This window comes from Pagrus major, chromosome 15, assembly GCF_040436345.1.
Source record: "Pagrus major chromosome 15, Pma_NU_1.0".
NCBI lineage: Eukaryota > Metazoa > Chordata > Actinopteri > Spariformes > Sparidae > Pagrus > Pagrus major.
The window spans coordinates 2,209,476-2,231,433 of NC_133229.1; the positions used below are offsets into that span (position 1 = coordinate 2,209,476).

The 21,958-nt window shown below is 40.9% G+C and overlaps 1 protein-coding gene and 1 long non-coding RNA gene across 3 annotated transcripts in view; both read right to left on the reverse strand.

The window, feature by feature from the left end:
- Positions 1-1,543: 1,543 nt before the first annotated feature.
- Positions 1,544-4,764, reverse strand: LOC141009857 (uncharacterized). Its single transcript, XR_012180156.1, has 3 exons — positions 4,513-4,764; positions 1,967-2,107; positions 1,544-1,871 (listed from the first exon to the last, which is right to left on the reverse strand). It is a non-coding gene; the product is annotated as an uncharacterized lncRNA (long non-coding RNA).
- Positions 4,765-5,373: 609 nt separating this feature from the next.
- ndst2a (N-deacetylase/N-sulfotransferase (heparan glucosaminyl) 2a) overlaps positions 5,374-21,958 on the reverse strand; it is a 46,919-nt gene continuing 30,334 nt past the window's right edge. For both annotated transcript variants that reach the window (XM_073481341.1, XM_073481342.1), the window contains 9 exons: positions 21,075-21,203; positions 19,471-19,653; positions 19,097-19,193; positions 16,776-16,899; positions 12,909-13,083; positions 11,981-12,151; positions 11,294-11,403; positions 11,071-11,173; positions 5,374-8,139 (listed from right to left, as the gene is read on the reverse strand). In XM_073481341.1, coding sequence (XP_073337442.1) covers positions 8,014-8,139; positions 11,071-11,173; positions 11,294-11,403; positions 11,981-12,151; positions 12,909-13,083; positions 16,776-16,899; positions 19,097-19,193; positions 19,471-19,653; positions 21,075-21,203 — 1,218 coding nt within the window. In that variant the 3' untranslated portion in view covers positions 5,374-8,013. The remainder of the gene's footprint in view (positions 8,140-11,070; positions 11,174-11,293; positions 11,404-11,980; positions 12,152-12,908; positions 13,084-16,775; positions 16,900-19,096; positions 19,194-19,470; positions 19,654-21,074; positions 21,204-21,958) is intronic.

Genomic DNA, 21,958 nt, shown 5'->3' on the forward strand with positions numbered 1-21,958 from the left:
AATTAAACTTTTGTTTAAAAGCTGAAGTAGTCAACATTCCTGGTCACATCCTTGTCCAGGAAGAAGAGGGCTGATTCAGGAGAGGTTTACAACTCTTTCACCAAACAACTAGAGATCATCTTGTGATGACATCACACCAGAACAAGGAATGTATGGCATTAAACATGGTATAGTTCACCTGTTTCACCAAACTCACTTCTCTGATGTCATCTGTTACACTGCACCATTCATATCACAGCAGGTGTGATCCCATTGAAAGATGGTCTCCAGTTTCACTGAACCTCATCTTTATCACAGCCACACACCTGAGAAGTTTCATGCCTGCGTGTAGCAGGATTGGGACACCATCGCGTTGACAAAATCTGTCCAGAAAGTCCTTTTAGTCTAAATTGCTATGGTCATTGGAGGCAGTGGTAGCTTAATCCCTGGATCAGAAGCGCTTGCCCCTCCCCCATTATCACCACTGAGGTGCCCTTAAGCAAGGCCCTTAACCCCAACTGCTTCAGTGGCTGGCAGATCAGACTGTGGTTGTACTGAGCAGCTTCCAGGTGTAAATGGGTAACTGTGAATGTGATCAGGGCGTTCCTGAAAAAGAGAGCATTCATTAATTGTAATCCTCGACCATCAAATCGTAGGGGTAGATATCACCTCGTGTGTGTTATCATGTTTGTTCAGGAGATATTATGCAAAATATATAATTCAGTTATGGCAGCAAGTAAAATGGCCGCTTCATAGCATTTTTGCAATGGCTCCATATCTGAAAATGTTCAAGACCCCAAACTGCACAACTTTATCAAGTTTCATGCTTTTATGTAAAGGTGAACAATTCACCTCAGATTTGGCGTACCTCCTGGACTACACCTCGCAACTTTGATCACTGGATGTCAGTATGGTTTTTGACACCTTTGATCACTGTATACTAAACCAAAATGAAAATCATTTGGTATTTCAGGCCCTGCTCTCGTGTTGTTAACTACATCAAAATTTTGTAATGTAAAATGCAAAGTACCTCAGGGCTCTGTTCTCGGCCCTCTGCTTCTGTTTTTTTTGTGTTTTATTTAACCAAATTAAATATTCATGGAATGAATTTCCAGTGTTACACTGATTATACTCTGCTGTATGTGTCTGTAAAGGCAAATAATTAAATTATAGGTCTGTTTGCTGTGTAAAACTGGATTTACATAGTTTCCTTTTCCTAAATTGGCCCAGCTCATTGGACCCAAATTTTGCTCAAGGAGAAGTGTCGCTCTGAAATCTTGCGAGAGGTGAGGAGAGTGCCAGGAGATGACTGTAGAAATGTGAGTCAGATATAGGTTTACTTAAATCTTAAGAGTTTACTTATTTAGCTGATCTAGGTGAGGCACCAACTGTAAGAACTTACCTCAGAGCAAGACGTTCTGGTTACAAAAAGGATCTTATTTAACAAAAAGGTCTCTCTCCATAGGAATCATTTTTGTTATGTTGTCAGACACTTACAAAAACAACCTGAGCGTGACGGTTTGAAGGTTTGTAGATGGACCCAAAAGTGGACAATCAGACAGGAGAAGGTTAAAAGATGATTTATTCAACAATCAGTGAATATTAGTGCAGTTCAGGGGTAGCTCGTTGAAGCAGGTGAAGAGAGCTCCATGAGGAGAGGGGTTATTGAGGTCATGAAGCTCCAAAGCATGCAGAGAAGCGTAGTGGCTGGCTGGGTTCTGGTGAAGGGTTACCAGTGAGTAGACGGGGTCCTGAGAGCGTCTCGGTTCGGGGAGTCTCGGGGGGAGTGTGGCAGGTGGCAGAGGTGCGCTGGCAGGAGGCTGGTTGGTGGAGGGGGTGGTTGGTGGAGAGGCTGATTGGTGGAGAGGCTGGAGAGTATGGAGAAGCCAACACTGGGGAGGATGAGGAGAAGAACAGCATTAAAGCTTGTGGAGAGACAAAGTAGCACTAGGAAATAACACTCAGATCTTGGCTTCAAAGTAACTACCACGGTGTGGTGTCAGAAACAATCTGGCAGCGAATGGAGTTGACCAAGGAATTTAACCAAGGGGTGATGAGGAGACTCGCTGCAGGTATGTGTCCAGCTCCAGCCCTCCAGATAAACCATGCCTCAGCCTAAGACGCACCTCTGAAACTCACAAGCAGAAGTACACACCAAACATGAAAAAAGTCCACATCAAAAACCAAAATCATGACACTCCTGTCACTCCTGACGCCTGTCAGTGGTAAAAACAAGCACTTTTAGTGGACGAAACTAAAACCCAGGTTTAAAAATGCCAGAATTCCTCTTTAAAAACCATAAAAATCCAAGATGAGTGTGTATTCCCAAACTACATAAACCACATATAACTTGCTCTGCCAAACTACAGTTGAATTATCAGGAACAACAACCATGTCCAACTAATACCAGCACTATTTTAAGGTATTTTAAGGTATTTTGAGGTTATATTCTGGAATTTTCTGCAAAAGCCAGACACACGAGAGATTTGTTTATGTAAGTCTTAGCACATGTGTGGAGAGGATGTTTAGTGTTTAGAACACTTGTCACTGTGAATTATCTTTGAAGCATCATTCATGACCCCAGTGACACCAGCAGAGAATAAGAGTTCTTTGGTTCTGCAAGTATCCGTGTGTTTGAGTTGGGGGTGGGGGGTGGGCTGACAGCTGTGCACAGATTAAGGCTAAGATTTTCTTGGAGCAGCTCTAGCTCTGTGTGTGTATTTCATTACAATGCTATTTGCTTGCAGCTCATGAGTGTTCAAAGTATTAAAGTATATTTCTGCATTTGGAGTGCATGTGTATAGTTATTTTCTCAGAGTGTTTCTTTCATTATGTCCAAGTCTTCATAGCGCTGTGTGATCACTGCTGTCACTGTGAGGCTCAGGCTTCACTGTTAAGGGAAATTCCTTTATGTTGGATCCATTGATGGTGAAATCGATCAGGCCAGCAGTAGATTGTTAATTGAGACTGATTTATACACACGTCTGGGAGTCTGGGTTGTACTTTGAAGACTGCTACTATGAAGTCAATAATTCTGCATGACAAGGGGAGCCATACATTCCTTATACAAAATGCATAACATAAATTGAGAGCTACCAAATATTCTTCCTCGCTCTTTTCTCCAGCTAACCAGGGGATCCGTCTGTTCCATCTCTACATACTTACATACAGTCATGGTCAAAAGTTAGCATACACTTGTAAAGAACATGTACAGGTGCATCTCAAAAAAATTGAATATCATGGAATATCAAGCCCATTTTTTTCTGTAATTTAATTCATAAAGTGAAACTTTCATATATTCTAGATCTAAAAATATTAGAATATTACATAAGACCAATCAACAAAAAGGATTTATAATACAGAAATGTTGAACTTCTGAAAAGTATGTTCATTTATGCACTCAATACTTGGTCGGGGCTCCTTTTGCACGAATTACTGCATCAGTGCTGCGTGGCATGGAGGCGAATCTAGAATATATGAAAGTTTCACCTTTTTGAAGTAAAAAAGTTAAAAATGAACTTTTCCATTATATTCAAATTTTTTGAGATGCACATGTATAACATGGCAGTCTTTCAGTTCCAATGATTTCTACAGTGCTTATTTCTCTGTGATGGAATGAGTCGAACACAAACCACTTTGTCACAAAAAAACATTCATTAAGTTTGGTTCAGTAATGAATTTATTATAAGTCTTCTGAAAGTGTGAACAAATCTGCTGGTTAGATTTACTTCCCTATCTAATCATCACTGATTAAACCTCAGCATTAGCCAGCAGTGGCTTCTCCTGTTCAGTGAGTCTGTACCAACATCCACACTGAGTGACCTCAACACTTGAGTGTGTTTCCATTCCACCAAATAAGTCTGCACAGAATCCCTATAACAGACTATGTAGTGTGTAGCGTAACTGAAGAAGGCCTACAAGTATCATAATTATGGCGCCAGATATAACATTAATTATATCAAATTTATAAAATATACCTCAGGGTTTTCAGCCTCAATAAGTGGACACACCACAAAAGGTCCAAAGAATAGGGTTAAATAATAATCAAAAAGAATGTCCACTCCCATTTTAACTTTCAGTTATTATTAATCAAATCAAAATTTCAGGACAAAATAAATTCGACTCTTGTTAACATAACCAACATACTTCAACACAGTTCATAATTGGTCCTGGATCATACAAGAAAACACACCAGAAATAACATAAATCACTTCGTCCAAATTAAATCTCCTTCTTGGGCTTTAAAGTCATTAAAATAATGTCAATTGATAAATGTCCAGCAATGTAGGGTGAATGGGAATATGTGTGTGTGTTTGTGTGTATGTTCAGTCCATGTGGTATGACTGGGACAGAAGGGGGAAGGGAGAGTCCAACTTGGGAGATGTGGAGATTTCCCAGGTTTGTGAAAGGGTAAGGGGATGTGGGCTAGTGTGAAATGGGGAGCAGTGGTGAATTCAGGAAAGGCAGTCTCTGGGCAAAAAGGAAATACTAAGTGTCCAAATGAAGAGTAATGATCCACTGTGAAACACTCACAGTCAGGAGCTGTAGTTCACACCTGCCTCAGCAGCAAAAAAGGTAAACTTTCTCAACCCCGCTCTGATGATAGGTGAACCTTGGTCCTCAGACTTGGTCTCTCCAGTGGTTATCTCCCAACACTCCTTCCTTTCCAGACCCTCTTCCTCTGCTTCTGCTCCCAGTCTCTGCTTGTCCTCACATGCACTCTTGTTTTTTTTTCACCCACAGGTGTGCACTCACTATATAACTTTTGCCACACCCACTCTACCACAGCCCCTCCTCTCCCTCACAGCAATCTCTGCTGTGAGGCAGAGGAAAGGTGCAGTCCAGTCTGCTACAAGTGATATTGAACTGAATAGAAGTAGGAAAAATCGCCACAGGGATTCATGTTTTTTTCTATTCCTTTTGCTGGTTGGTAATACAAAAAGGGTGAAAATAATAAATATCATGTAATCAACATTCTTTGTCTAAAAATGTGTGTCCTTTTACAATATATATCTTTAGGGTTTCTTTTTCTCCTACATTGAGCCAGAAATCTCTGTCAGTAGCACTAACATACACCTCATTTATAGAACATTTATTCTAAACAAAAAAAAAAAAAAAGTGTTCTGAATTATGGAGTGATGAAATGAGATAAATGTACAAACAAAACAAAACTTCTCTAAAATATCTTCAGAATTTAAACAAGAATTTTGAACCTGCTGTTCAGATTTCTGTTGTGGAAATTTTGTAAAAAATGTACCCTATTCACCTGTTGTGTCCCTTTCCTGGATATGGTTTTGAAGAGGCTATTGGCTCTCTACTGTACAGTCTTACGGTCAACTATTTCTACAATCACGTAACATGAAGGTTGGGGTAAAAAAGACACGGGAGCCATCATTTCCAACCTCCCTATGCATTTATTAGAGATGATACAGTGTTGGCCTTTTTGACATTTATACAAAACAAACAGAAAACAAGACAGCAGCTTCTCGTTCATCTCCATACTGGCTCCAATGTCTGTTTTCCTGTCCAATTTGTGGGTGACTGTCCTCAGATGGACAAGAGCGTGAGTGTGTCCGGTGACAGTTGTGTCGTTTTAACAGAAGATACTTGACATGTACTGGGTCTTTTTTTTTTCTTTCTGAGTGTAGCGCTCTAACTGACTGAGGTGCTGATCCCCCTCTCACAGTAAAACTCAACCCACACTGGGTTTTAACTATCTCTGGTCCAGGGCTGTATTGCGTGACGACATCATGTCAGGATCACTGTATACAGCTGTTTAAATATTTATCACTGTTAAAATGGTGAAAACACTTTTGATGGATGACAAACAATTACAAAGCACATTTTATACCAAACAATACTGTTAGCAGCTGGTTAAGGTCACTTTACATTACACAAGTCAATTTACTAGTCATGGTTGGTCCTGTGTCTGTGAAAACATTTGTATGTTTTCTGTGGTTCTGAGTTTCTTCGTCAAGTCTGAGAAAACAACCCTGATGATGTCATAATGATGTCATCAGACTATAAACAGAAAGGAGTCCCAAACTTCAGAGGTGACTGAAAGATATTTACCTGGCAGGAAGGGTATCAGCTTATCTCAACCACAGTTTCTAAAGTCTGTCTCTGCAATACTACATCATTAGAATTTCACTTTAGGCTCACATTTGTCTCTTCACACAAATTTAATTTGTAAATGTACAGCAGACCATTTCTTGGAATACAAATGGTCATCACTAAATATGTACACATCAGTTGTACATATTTCAGCTTTGTTGCTGACTAATCTTGTCCCCTCAGCTTGTATAAACACACTTAATGCTACATTGCTCAAACAAGTAAAAATCCAGTCCTACAACACAACCTTTGCCCAACAGTGTGTTGTTTGGTTCACTCCATATGTGGAAACATGGATTATAAAAAAAAGAATCAGCTATGTGATTAGGGTTAACAGTAGGGATGTCATGATTCTCCAAATTCTTAATTGATTGATTTTTGATTTAAACATATTTTTCAGCACTGATGGCTATGCCTTTGTTAGACTATCACATCTGGATTTGCTAAGGTCAATAGATCATTGGTTTTAAGCCCAAGATAGGGGTATTTTACAGAAGCAGCTTGACTTTATCCTGGTGTTTTTTTTTTCTGGGTTCCACAAAGATTCCAAAGCAAAACAAAAATGCAGCAATTTGGGGATTCTGCAATAAAATAAAGGAAAAGAAATTCAGTTTGTTACAAAGTTCATTTTCTAAAATCTGTCCTAAGCAAGCCCTGAAAATAAATCAATAAAGGATCTCGGAGAAAGAAACTAAACCCAACATCTCCAACGCTGTCAGAGTTACCTTCGTGCCAGTCAGTTGATTGTCTTTGTGTACACAGGATAAGTGTCTGAAAGTGCAGCTGCAGGCTACTGCTATGCTAGCTGTGTCGCCTCTGAACTTTTGCTTTGTTTTCTTTGGACGCATGAAAGAAGGTGGGGGTGGAGAGAAAAATAGTACTGGGATAATCGCAGATCCGGTTTGAAATTAAAAGTTCATTTCGATCCATTTTTGATTTAGAATTGAAATAATGACACTCCTGGTTAAAAGCAGGTATACAAGCAATCTAAAGTAAAAAAAGGAGAATGGAGGGAGACCTTCGCAAATGTGGAGTTCAGTCGATGATCATTTACAAACCATCTTTACCTCAGTGAATAATAATAATCATAAAGCTGTTTCCTTGATAGGATGTCAGTGTGGGCAGAGCCTGGACCACTCCTGGGCTTCAGTCATGTACTTACACACATGATATTTACATTGACCTGTCTTTATATTCAATTCATTACAGTGAACAGAGTTAAAAACTGTGAGGATGAAGGGGATAGCACCACCTCAACTGTTGGCTACACCTGCAGGTATATGTGTGAGTAACAGAGAAATGTGGACCAGGATATGGGCTGTCTGTCTGTACTGTCTGCTTCACGCTCACAGCCATTTTGTTTCCCATCTCTGCATCAAACCTAACATATACAACTTCTTTTGAAAATCGATTGCTTTACAATCATTCTTGTGTACAGATGAGGTTTCTGTGTGTGTGTTTGATTGTGCATGTTAGTCCTGTATCCAGTCATACACTTACATCCACACAGTCTCATCCTGTGAGTTTCTCTCCTCATATTAAGGCTGTCTGACCTGTTCTTTATGCCTCACACCCGCTGGTCACCCAGTCCTCTGGATCCACAGCAAACTGATGAATACAGTGTCAGCCCCTGTCCATCACCAGTGAGGCTGAAGGCTGTCCAGTGCTCGAGGAAGATTGGCAACAAATCAGCAGTCCAGTGGTAACCTTCTCCAGTAGTGACCAACAATTAGAGAGGGTCTCATGTTATAGTGGAACAGGAGCACCAGTAACATCGGCTGTAGCTCTTTTAGTGTGTGCTACTGTAGGTTTCAGATCAGGTAGTCCAGTCTAATCAAGAGCCACGTGTTGGCTCACCCACAGACTCCAGTCCCGGCTTGCTTTTCTGTGGTGTGTCTGTGTGTGTGTCAGCATGCGGCCTCAGCTCCAGCTTGTGCTCTGGAGTTCTTGGCGAAGCCAGGACGGAAGCGGTTGGCCCAACCGATTCAGCAGATGCAGCAGCTCCATGTTGTGCTCACGGTAGTACTCTGCCAGGAAGGCACGGGACTGCACACACACACACACACACGCAAAAAAATATGTTGGTCAGAGATCAGAAGTACAAAAGAAAAATGACTTGTTATAACATACAGAAATTAAACGTACAATGATCTTCTGTCTCTTTGCATAAAATAACTTCAATATAATTGTGGGGATCCTCCAGTGTTGTTGATATGACCAGTCTCCTCTGTTACTGACGTTTTACAGGATAACTTTGTGTTATTAAATTTTTTTCTTATTGTCAATAAAGCTCATTCAGACCAACACTATGTGAGTCCTGCCCTGTGTGTGGCTCTCAGCTACAAGTCCATTAATTCTGACAGAGGATCTTTCAAAATTGATCACAAATCTACCATTACATTTTTTTAAAAGGCTCAGTTATTTTCTAAAACAGCTGGACACTGTTGTTTGGACAAACATTACTCAAACAGGAGGAAGTAGAGCATTTATTGAGGACGATTTTCAGCAGCGTGTTTAATCCACATTTGTTGCTCTGTCGCTTCCTGAAGTGGGTGCTGCAGCCCCCCTGCTGTGCCTTAGAACCGGCCAAGATGCCACAAAATTTGATCATATCCATTTTAATTGTACAATTTAATAATGTTTCACTACATCAGAAAAAATGCACCATTTACTTATATGAAAAACAAAGAAAAAAGCAATAAACATCAGAGCCACCTTATTAAAGCTCTGTTAATATGTAGTATGCCACAGCTCAGAGTTTCCAGTGTTGTCATAGTGACAGAGAAACCGCGACATGCTGATAAGAGTACATGGTGGAACTACTCAGTTTAGGACTTAATGGACAGGTTTTGGCTGTTTGTTGAACACAGATATTCATCACTGACATTTAGTGTGTTGCTGCCGATCCGAATGTCACATAAGTGGTCGTAACTTTTCTCATCCCGGGTCTACATGAAAAACAAGACAAGGAATCCCTTGTCTGGGGACTTAGACCTGTAGTTTATGTACGCTTAAGTCTCCATCCAAATCATAACACCGTGCATACAACAGTGGGTTCACAAATTCCATTTAAACACCTTACAATCTTTTCTAAATGTTGCATACACCTAAATGTGTGTCAACGATAGTTTTTATAATTGTAATACTTGTAAAGCATGAAATGGTCTTGGCCTAAAAACATCTCGTGATTTGTTGAATGTTACAAATGACCAAGACCCCTCAGATCATCTGGGACACCTTTACTCATGCCGTTTTTCCATCACATCTACCGGCCCGGCTCTAGTCGGTTTGACTTGGTGTGGCAGCCCGCCGCAACAGGGATTTGCATTTCCACCCTAACTGGGCGACCTGCTTGAAGGTGTGTCTTAAACCAATGACATTTGTCCCAATCGCCGCAGTACTGTCGGTTATAGTACAGTTACAAACACGTTTATTTCTTATAACTTCACAATAAAAGCCCCCCGTTATTTAGTCAGTTAAAGCTTTTATTATGAAGCAACATCACAGGAAATGTTGTGTTTTCACCAGGAGTAACTAAACATGACTCCGGAAACAGCTGAAAGTGAACAGGACGAAACAGTAAAACACAGCAGATGTTTGAAAGTACAAACAGGACGAGAGAAACTAGAGAGATTCAGTTAGAAGCTACAGGCCACAGAGCTGACACAGACATGAGTTGAGTATCGATTTTAGGGGGAGACGGGTGCTTAATATAGGTTGGCCACAGTTGTTAACTGTCACCACGGGCAACTTGGAGGCGAGCGAACACAGCTTGACCCTACTCTGGAGCTGGTCCATTGCTGCAACTCAGTGCAGTAAAACTGGTAAAGGAAAAGCAAATCGTCACGGCTGGTGGAAAAATCAGTGTTCCCAGGATCAAACCCAAGCAAGGTGAACAGCTTTTAGTTTCTATGCTCTATGCACTCTTTAAATCAGATATTTAATCTATAACTTTTCATTTGCTTATTTTTGCCTTTTGTTGTTATTGTCTGGCAATTTTAAAATTTCCTTCAATTGCATCTTTTTTTCTTTTTTCAAACCACTACGGTGAGGTGCTGCAGTTTACACATGTATTCTAGTGAGTAAGTGGGGCAGTAAGACAGTGTTTGTGAATAAATAATGTGTGTGTTCATGGTATTGAATGAACATGTCACCCAGTGCAACAGTGTAGTTTGTTAGTAGGATACTTCATGGGATGTGCTGACAAGAGGAAAAATATAGAATATTACCAGATGTAAACAGGCAGAACTTGCCTAGCTCTTAAAGAGTAACTACACCCCTTTTCAGCTGAAAAACAACATACAGTATATGGGTGTTTAGTAGTGTTGATTGACTGATTCAGGTCCACACCTTATTAGCATACCTTATATTTGAATTCTATATATTGTGTTATAAATATGCATAGTGACTTCCCTCTGCAGGTTACAATCTGGCTTTTGCAATTGAATTTTGCTGTTAGCGGATCATAGGCGACTGATTTCATCCACAGCCACCACTCCCTCCCTCTGTGTCCCCTCCTATAAAATCAATGTCTCATGATTGAACAGACTTTGGGAGAGCATCAGTGAAGAAGTGATTGAGTAGTTACATAAAAATGTCTTTGGTAACAGACAGGAAGTCCAGGAAGTCACGACATCATGACATTCAATGTGTTTTGTGGTGACAAACCCTTGCTAATATGCTAGCTAATAGCAGGTTGGTGTGTATGCGTGTGTGTGTGTGTGTATTATGCGTATATGTGTGTACGTGTGGTTGTGAAGAGGGGGAGTATATGGGCATGTCATGCCACTCCCTGCCATCCCTGCCCACGTTGAGGCATTTTTTTAATTTCCAGGGTAGAGGCACCTCTGGGGTTTAGTTACTCTTTAATAAAATCTATAACTTGGAAAGTTTTGGTAAACCAGAATTATCCTTCAAATTTTAGTGCTTGCACATGCTGGTCAGTGAGTGAAGTGAGTTGATGAGGTGTAGATGTACCTCAGAACTCATCTCTGGGTACTTCCTGCCTTTACTCTTCCCCAGACATTTGGCTCGACCTCCTTCCACCCGCTGACACCAGAAACCTTTGCTGTCATCATACCTGCAGAAACATGATAATACATTAATACACCTTTCACATGTGGTACATGGAATCATAGCTGGGTTCATTTCTCTGTATTTATTTGTATTTCTTTTAGTAGTGCGTGTGCGTGTTACAAACATTAGAGCCTGGGTGTAATTGAAGATGGGAGTAACACCGAGAAACCTCTGGATTCCCTCCATCACTAGTGCTGGGTTGGACCGCAGCAAGGCCCCATCCACGATATGCAACTACAACACACACATACTCAGTGTCATACATCACTCTAACTGCACAATTGTTGATGATATTTCCTTAAGATGAACAACTGCTGCTTCCATGTAATGCAAAAGTTAATGAGTTTCCTCTTCTTACAAATTTCCAAATTCATTTGGGATTTTTTGTTGTTTTTTCCCCCACCGAACCAGACCTGACTAAACTGTGACCCCAAAACCAAGGTATGTCCAGAACAGTGACCTTAGTGCACCCTTACACCCCTATTGACTAGTTATGTTTTTCTTCTTCCAGACGTTTCATGAGTTCAATAAGACAGCTTAAAAACACTTTGCAATGAAGCAAACAATTTGTAAAGCCAAGCCTAAAATATTAAGTGTAACCTCGATAAAAGCATTTCCATTTAGGCGGGAAGCCATCCACAAAGTGAAAACACAGTCAACTGAGCATGAATGCTTTGTGAAGTGAAGCAATCATAATATTATATCATTTCTGTGTCAAAATATCCGGATGGAAACGAGTAAACCAGCTGCTGACCGTGACATTGAAGTATATAGGACCACACTAATGTCCACCTGCTCCAGTGTTTGTTACCTGGCTGGGCTGGTAGTGTTGCAGCCAGCGCTCCAAGTGAGTAGCGTAGATGCCGGGATGAAGGCAGCGCCTCTGAAGGGCCTGCAGGTCCCTGGGGGCTGAGAGGCCTGCAGTCACCACAGCATGGAAAGTGTTGTTGAGGGCCGCAGGGTCCTGGTGGGCCCTCTGGTGCTGTGGTCATCAACACACACAGACACAGACACAGACACACACACATAACAGTGAAGAGCGTTACAACTGCTGTGAGGAACCTGTACAGCCTGACACAGAAGTTTAGCTGTGACGTTGCTCCCATGCTTCAAATAGTGGCCGGACATTAGGCTAATGTTAATTATGTAGGAGGTATGTCGGAGGGAGGCAGAGATCATCTTCGAGTGATAAAAAAATAATTCACCTAGTATTTTTTTTTAAACAGACATCTCGGGGCACATGTCGGACCTTATAAACTTGCTGGGAAGCACGAACTGGACGAGACCCATGCTGAGTGTGACTTCTGCCTCACAACAATTACTAATCATGTTAGCCATTTCACCTGAAGCTAATGTCTGCAGCCATAAATAATAGCCGTTACAGCAAGCCCGGCTAATCAGCCAAGATCCGAGGAGGCGCGGTCAACCTTGCTGTCCACCTCTGAGAGAGTTGTGTACAGCAGAGTCAATAGATGCCTAATCTTAAAGCTGCCATGTGAAAACAATATTATTGTAGATTACAACAATCGTGTAAGGCACTGCACATGGATAAATGTTTTGTTTTTGTAATGTATATGTTTTGATGTTTGATCATTGAGGATGCCATACACTGAGCTGCATTGAGAATTCTTTTGCATTCGAATCATTACGGATGAATCATAACTGAATGGAATTGTGAGGCCAGTGAAGATTCACACCTCCAGTGTGTACAGTTTTGTAGAGTGTGTGCTGGTTCTCACCTGGTACCAGGAGTACGCTCTATCAGATGGGTTAATGAGCACTGCCAGGATTTTGGCTCTGGGTAGCAGGGCAGCAGCTCTCTTAGGAGCCACCTCTGTGTCAAAGTAGTTGGCACTCTTTTCAAACATGAAGTCTGTGCTGACATTAGAAGGGAATGGGAAGAAGTCCATGTACCTGAGGAGAACACAGATAAAACAAGTGCTTGTTAGCTAGTGCCTAAAAAAGTATTCAAACCCAGCCCATTTCATTTTATTGTGTTTCCATCTAAGGGCACACTCACACTTGGCCCAGTTGCTCCGTATCGTGCACGATTGTAAGCACGATTGTCCCTCCTCCCCAGTCCCCTGCTGGCCTGCACTCACATTGCTCCGGTCGCAACCGGGCGTGAGCACAGTTACCTCTTGTCTTATATGATGTGAATAACATTCATCATCACAATGCGATGCTGGGAAACCTTGGGTGCTGGCATTCATGTGAATGCCACTTGACATGCACCACCCATCCAAACACTGTTGTGGACCAAGTACACCCCCTCATCACAACAACACTACCCGATGGCAGTGGCCCCCCAGCAGGACAATGTGCCCTGACACACTGCAAACGCTGCTCAGGAACAGCTCGAGGAACACAATAAAGGGCCCAAGGTGATGACCGGGCCTCCAAATTCCCCAGATCCCAATCTGATCGAGCGTCTGTAAGACATGCTGGAGCAGGTCTGATCCATGGAGGCACCCCCCCCCAACATACAGGACCCAGAGGATCCACTATAAAACGCCCTGGTGCCAGACACCACAGGACACCCTCAGAGGTCTTAAGTCCATGTCTTGACAGGTCAGAGCTGTTTTGGCTGCACAAGGGGAACCTTCACAATATTAGGCAGGTGGTCATAATGTTATGCCTGATCGGTGTATATATGTATATATATTTTCATGAGCTGAACGCAAAGATCTAAAACTTTTTCTATATACACAAAAGATCCATTTCTCTCAAATATTGTTCACAAATCTGTCTAAATCTGTGTTAGTGAGCACTTCTCCTTTGCCGAGATAATCTATCCCACCTCACAGGTGTGGCATATCAAGATGCTGATTAGACAGCGTGAATATTGGACAGGTGTGCCTTAGGCTGGCCACAATAAAAGGCCATTCTGAAATGTGCAGTTTTGCTCTTTTGGGGGGGTCAGAAAACCAGTCAGTATCTGGTGTGACCACCATTTGCCTCACATCTCCTTTGCATAGATCTGATCAGGTATTCTGTTTTTTTTCAATGAAGATCACATTAAATGAATCAGAAATACAGTCTAGACATTGTTAATGTCTGGAAAACGGCTGATTTTTAATGGAATATCTACACAGGTGTACAGAGGCCCATTTCCAGCAACCATCACTCCTGTGTTCTAATGGTACATTGTGTTAGCTAATCGTGCTAAAAGGCTAATTGATGATTAGAAAACCCTTGTGCAATTATGTTAGCACAGTTGAAAACTGTTGTGCTGATTAGAGAAGCTATAAAACTGGCCATCCTTTGAGCTAGTTGAGTATCTGGAGCGTCAGCATTTGTGGGTTCGATTATACTCTCAAAATGGCCAGGAAAAGAGAACTTTCTTCTGGAACTCGACAGTCTGTTCTTGTTCTGAGAAATGAAGGCTAATCCATGCGAGAAATTGCCGTGAAACTGAAGATGTCCTACAACGGTGTGTACTACTCCCTTCAGAGAACAGCACAAACGGGCTCTAACCAGAATAGAAAGAGAAGTGGGAGGCCCAGGTGCACAACTAGGCAAGAGGACAAGTACATTAGAGTCTCTAGTTTCAGAAACAGACACCCCACAGGTCCTCAACTGGCAGCTTCATTAAATGGTACCCGCAAAATGCCAGTCTCAACGTCCACAGTGGAGAGGCGACTCTGGGATGCTGGCCTTCTAGGCAGTGTGGCAAAGAAAAAGCCATATCTGAGACTGGCCAATAAAAGGAAAAGGTTAAGATGGGCAAAAGAACACAGACATTGGACAGAGGAAGATTCAGGAAGAAAAGTGTCATGGACAGACACAACTAAGTTTGATGTGTTTGGATCACACAGAAGAACATTTGTGAGACGCAGAACAAGTGAAAAGATGCTGGAGGAGTGCCTGACGCCATCTGTCAAGCATGGTGGCGGTAATGTGATGGTCTGGGGCTGCTTTGGTGCTGGTAAAGTGGGAGATTTGTACAAGGTAAAAGGGATTTTGAAAAAGGAAGGCTATCACTCCATTTTGCAATGCCATGCCATACCCTGTGGACAGCGCTTGATTGGAGCCAATTTCCTCCTACAACAGGACAATGACCCAAAGCACACCTCCAAACTATGCAAGGACTATTTAGGGAAGAAGCAGTCAGCTGGTATTCTGTGATGGGGTGGCCAGCGCAGTCACCAGATCTCAACCCTATTGAGCTGTTGTGGGAGCAGCTTGACCGTATGGTACATAAGAAGTGCCCATCAAACCAATCCAACTTGTGGGAGGTGCTTCAGGAAGCGTGGGGTGAAATTTCTTCTGATTACCTCAACAAATTGACAGCTAGAATGCCAAAGGTCTGCAAGGCTGTAATTGCTGCAAATGGAGAATTCTTTGACGAAAGCAAAATTTGAAGGACAAAATTATTATTTCAAATGAAAATCATTATTTCTAACCTTGTCAATGTCTTGACTATATTTTCTATTCATTTTGCAACTCATTTGATGAATAAAAGTGTGAGTTTTCATGGAAAACGTGAAATTGTCTGGGTGACCCTAAACTTTTGAACGGTAGTGTTATATATATATACTGTATATATATAAATATATATATATATATATATATAAATATATATAATATATATATAATATATATATATATATATACAGTATATATATATAACACTACCGTGTAAATATATATATATATATATATATATATATATATATATATATATATATATATATATATATATATATATATATATATATATATATATATATACACACAAATTTATATTCATATTTATATTTATATGGAGAATATTGTAGCGCAGCAGGGATTTGCATTTCCAACACAACTGGGCGACCTGCTTGAAGGTGTGTCTTAAACAATTTACGCACATGTACCAATCCCCACAGTGCTATCAAAGAATCACAGCTAACAAAGTGGCCCCGCTAATTCAGTTACAAACACGTTTCATTTACTAAAACTTCTTCACAATAAAAGCCCCCGTTATTTCTCTATGCAATTCTGTCTGGCACCGGGTTTGGACTTTTCCCCAAAAATGAAGGATGCATGACAGCACAAAGGAAATGCGTCTGCCATTGCGCAACCAAAACAGGAAGAGGCATTTTTTTACCCGGTCACTATCCCCAGGTAATGGTGGAACATCTGGATTAACTGTGGAAACTCTATACTGCAAAATAAAAAGAACCCTGCTGATGGAGGAGGCAAACAAGGTGAAAAGGGAGAGTGATAGAAACTGAGGTAAAACAAGAGTGAACAGACGGGCATTCACTCGATGGAGAGCGTCTGTGTTGTGTCAAAGTCTGTTTTCCCGTTGATATGTTCCTCCAGTACTTGAGACAGTTCAAAACGGGCGTTCTAGATTAGAAAGTAACAAAATCTGCCTACTTATTAACACAACTTTTCATAGCGCTGAGATCAAATTGGGAATCTTACAGTTGTTTTTTGCTGTGGACAGTAGTCAGGCTGTTCCAATTTTTGCTTGAAAAAATAACATCTAATGAAAAGAACAAGAAGTAGAAAAAAAAAAACAAAAAAAAAATTTAAGGCATGTTGTGTTGGGGCTCTAACTATGTATTAAAAACTATCTGAGGGCAGAGTCCAGTATGCGGTAGTGTTATCTTTACCAGTCAATCCCATTGTCATAGTTTGCTCCACTGAAGAACTGGATCTCCTCAAAGGTGGTGGTGCTGGGGAAGGAGCTGGTGACTGCTGGATGGAGGCTCAGGAATGAATGAAGCGCTGTAGTGCCTTATAGAAAAAACAAGACATTTATAAAAATAAAGAGAGATATGTATACACTACTCAAAATGTATATGTATATGTATATGTATGTATACAGTCCTGCTCACCATTATTGGCACCCCTTCATTTTTTGCATAACCTCTACAGTATCGTCAGAAATAAATGGAAATGTACCAAATTTATATCATCAGGATCTTTTAATCGGAGGTCCAAAGTAATTTAACAAAGAAAATTGTTTTTTCAACTTACATATTGTAATTTCAAAGAAGAAACAGAAAAAACAGCATGTGCAGCAATAATGGCACCCCTCTTTAATATCTGGTTGCACACCCTTTGGCAGTGATGACAGCCTCCAAACGTTTCTTATACGCTTCTATAAGCTTCTTGCACTTCTCAGCTGGTATTTTCTCCCACTCTGTCTTTGCAAATTGTTCAAGCTCTTGAACGTTTGCAGGTTTCTTTTCCCCAATGGCAGATTTCAGCTCATACCAAAGATTTTCAATCGGATTGAGATCAGGACTCATGGCTGGCCATTTTAAAACAGTCCATTTTTTCCTTTTCAACCATTCCTGCGTGCTTTTGGATGTGTGCTTTGGGTCTTTGTCTTGCTGGAGGACCCATGATCTTCGACTCAAACCAAGTTTTCTTACACTGGGTAGGACATTTCGCTCTAAAATCTCTTGATAATTCTCTGATTTCATGATTCCTGTGATACGGTCAAGGCCTCCAGTACCAGATGCAGCAAAGCAGCCCCACAGCATTATGGATCCTCCACCATGCTTAACTGTTGGTAGGGTGTTCTTTTCCTTGTAGGCTTCATTGTGTAGTCTATAAAAAAACTGTGGGTGTGCATTGCCAAAAAGCTCTATTTTTGTTTCATCTGTCCACAGAACATTTTCCCAGAAGGATTGTGGTTTGTCCAGGTACTCTTTGGCAAAGATTAGTTGTTCCTTTTTATGTCTTTTCCTCAGCAGTGATGTCTTCCTTGGCCTTCGCCCATGAAGCCCTGTTTGGTTTAGTGTGCGGCGTATGGTACTTGTTGAAACCATGACTCCAGACTGTTCCAGGTTGGCCTTCAGGTCTTTGTATGTTTGACGTGGTGTTTTTTCCACCATTCGCACCAACTTTCGAAGACTTCTCTCATCAATTTTTCTCTTCCCCCCACGCCCAGGGAGGTTCTTGACAGTTCCATGCTTGGCAAACTTCTTAATAACATTACGCACTGTTGAAACAGGGACACCAAGGTCTTTGGAGATGGCCTTATACCCTTTGGAGGTCTTGTGTTTGCCAATTATCGCACTTCTGATGTCCTCAGACAGCTCCTTTGTCTTCACCATTGTGACAAAGGAACAGGGGATAACAGATGGCTTTTTAAAACAGGGAAGTCATCATTCATTGGCTAATTCATGTCACATGGGCACAGACAATTTATCATAGGTGATTTCTCATTTGTGAACACAATGTGTTTCCATACTGATTTACAGCAAAGGGTGCCAATACCAGTGACACAGCAAGCTTTAAGGTTTTCTATTTTTTCCTCCCATTGTTTATTGTTTTAAATTGTTGTTTATCATTTGCTCTTTTGTATCAAACACAAGTTCTCTATAGAAAAGAAATGTTTCACTTGATTCATTTTTTTCAGAAGATATTCCACATTATGTACTTAAACTTCATGGGTGCTAATAATGGTGAGCAGGACTGTATATAAGGGCTGTCACACACAAACTACATACACATACACACACATGTATTGATCTTGATCCTGATCTTGATGGTGTCAAACACATCAAGAAGGCAAGAAATTCCACAAATTAACTCTTGACAAGGCACAGATGTTAATTGAAAACCATTCCAGGTGACTACCTCATGAATCTGATTGAGAGAATGCCAGAAGTGTGCAAAGCTGTCATCAAAGCAAAAGGTGGCTACTTTGAAGAATATAAATTATAAATCATATTCTGGTTTGTTTAACACTTTTTTGTTTACTACATAATTTCACATGTGTTCCTTCATAGTTTGGATGTCTTCAGTATTGATAATAATATAAATAAAGAAAAAACATTGAATGAGAAGGTGTCCAAACTTTTGACCGATAGTGTATATATACACACACACACACACACACACACACACACACACACACACACACACACACACACACACACACACACACACACACACACACACACACACAGAGTGATACCTGTTTTCTGTGGTCCAATGACAAGGAACTTGGGGAGTCTGTCGCAAGTCTTTTCTTTAGACCAGATATCTTTGTGTCTCTTGTCATGACAAGGGTTCTGGAAAAAAATAAAGAAAAAAAAAAAAATCCGGCTCATTGCACTTTTTAAGAAACAAAATACATTCAAAACTATGCTTTAATTCCAGTGTTCCTACTACATTTGCTTATGCTGTGCACAAGATCGCCTTGCTTATCAGTATTAGCAACTTCTGTCACTCAAATAGTCAGATGTCCCCTTTAATCTGAACTGTGGGCGTGAATAAAAGCTTTTTAACAATAAATTAGATGTACTGTGATGAAATTATGATTTCCAAAAACAATATGAAAATACTGACCTGCCAGAGTGGGTCTCTCTCCTCAGGGAAGATCTGGAAGTATTTCTCAGCGAGCTGGACCGGGGGCAACGTCTGCAGCTTGAGGTTTGTCCAACACTGGACAAACTTCACCAAGGACTCAAAGGTGTACAGACCCAGCCGATCGTTGCCATAGTTAGACAGGTGGGTCATGAAGATACTGATCTGGATTGAGAGCACAATGTATTTTGAAAGTTAGTTTAATATTTACCTGGAGCTGTTGTCAGAGCAGTAAGACCCTCAGCTCAAACCAGCAGGCTGAGACAAAATTAGCTAGATAATGACCAACAGCTTTTAAGTCTGAAAATGATCAGGACTTCTTGGTGTTGCAAATATATAATTTGAGCAGAATAATTATCATAAAGTTAGTCACACAAAGAATAAAGAAACTCAAAAGAAGATTGCATACCATAAGCAAAAATGCTCTATCTATTCAACAAGATTTTATGCGTGCGTGTATGTGTGTACACAAGAGCTGTTTTTAAGTCTTCAGTCAAGTCTAAAGTCTTTGAGACTTGCAAGTCAAGAAGCAGCTTCTGATCCATCAATGCTTAGGATGAAAATTACTATAACATTTGTCCAAAATCACAGAAAATACTTCTATTAAAACGGAGCATTTAATGTCCAGTTGCAAGTTATGAATCAAAGCATCTGTGTGTGTCCAATATCTCAGTGAAAACACTCTCAATGAAGTTGCAACTGTACAATTAAAACCAGGATCAGTTACAGAAGAGGCCCCCACATTAGTCATCGATCCACACCTGCTAAACAAATAGCCCAATATATAAAATTATGAAGATTCAGCACCAACCTCCAACTAACCACTGCAGCTGTTCTCCTATGCAGCCATCAAGTTGTAAAAGGCTTTGAGCAACATTTCTTTAAATACTCAAGACTAATAGTGTTTAAAGGTGAGATGCTTTTGAACAAATTTTCTGCTGTTCTATAAAATATTCATTATGATCTCTCCGATCTCTCGTCTATACTGCCAGTGCCTTCAGACAGCTGACTGGTAAAGGCAGCAAATGAGTAATGTTTTATTTTAAAACATTTGGCTGCATCAGCCTGAAGACCTCACTTCAACCTCTTCTCTCTCAGCTTTTCTGCACAACGTTTATACCTTTTTTCTCTTTATTGTTGTCCATCTTGCTGCATTGCACTAATCATTCAAATGTTTTAAATGTATCCATCTAACAAAAATGTGAAAACAACAGGGCCTCCCCTTTAAAATGGACTGGTCCAAAAGTAATTCGCTGGCATTAACCAATTGCGGGCAGCCCACTCGCCTGGGCCAGTAAGCCACACAACACACACTTGTTTTAAATTTAAGGAGGGGATGTGTCATTTATATTTTGCCTCGCTTCAGCCCCAATTGGCAAGCAGGGAGGAAAATACCTGGTATATCTGGATGGCCAGACCATCATTTAACTGAATACATGGCCTCTCTGGATTCCAATTGATGGAAATGTAATCCCTGCATTCAAGTCTCATGGCAGACGAGTCCAAGTCAAGTCAAAGTCCTCATTTTTTGAGTCCAAGTCTTAAGACTACAGCTCTGGTGTGTGTATGGGGAGTGGTTTCCATACAGGGTTTAGGAGGACAGTGAGGAAGAGTTCTCCTCCTCTGATGCTCTTGTCCAGCTCCTTCGAGCCTCCTGGGTATTCATTGTAGAAGATCGTATGGGTGAACAGCCCACAGGTCTGCCTGGGTAACACCTAAAACACACAAGGAGATCATGAGACATTTTAACTGTTGTTACTGCTGTTTCAGTTTAGCCTGGGCTGAGCCGCAGGATCACAATTGTGGTTGATCTGGGCATTTTTTGATCAATAGGTACAGCTATAAAGCCTGATCCATTTTTGGTCATTTGTTGGTTTATTAGTACCGCTTTCTACGGAGCACCCCTTAGGCCACATGGTAGAAAAAAATAATGGATGTGGAAATCTGTGGGAACTGATTAATAATTAGATTTGCCTTCTTGTTCTTGATCAGCTCGAGGCACCATGTATACAAGTAACCCAGCACACCTACGGACAATCCTGTCTTTCGACGTGGAGTTTGCCTTTGATAGTGATCAATAATAAAATGAGGTGTGATCAGGTGCTTTGCTGGCGCATCTCTGAGCAGCAGAAAGCATTTGCAGTAATAACATGGACCCTTGATCTAAAGTCAATGTCACAGTGTTTTACCTGCTACATGGAGGGCTCAGTGTTCATATAGTAAGATGCACCTTCATAGGCAGGTTCATAAGGCATGTACACTGTGCTTTAATGATTAGAGGCTGCTTTCAGTCATTTAAAGGTTTCCTTTCCATGCATATAGTAATGTCACTGTAGCAAACACCATGGCACTTTTAAGCAGCAAAACTAAATCTGTATTTATAAACTGGTCAGTACAGAGGACACTCTCCAGAGGACACAGCAGTGATGGAGCTCAGGAGTCGGTGTAGTGTATCAGTGTATCAGTGAAG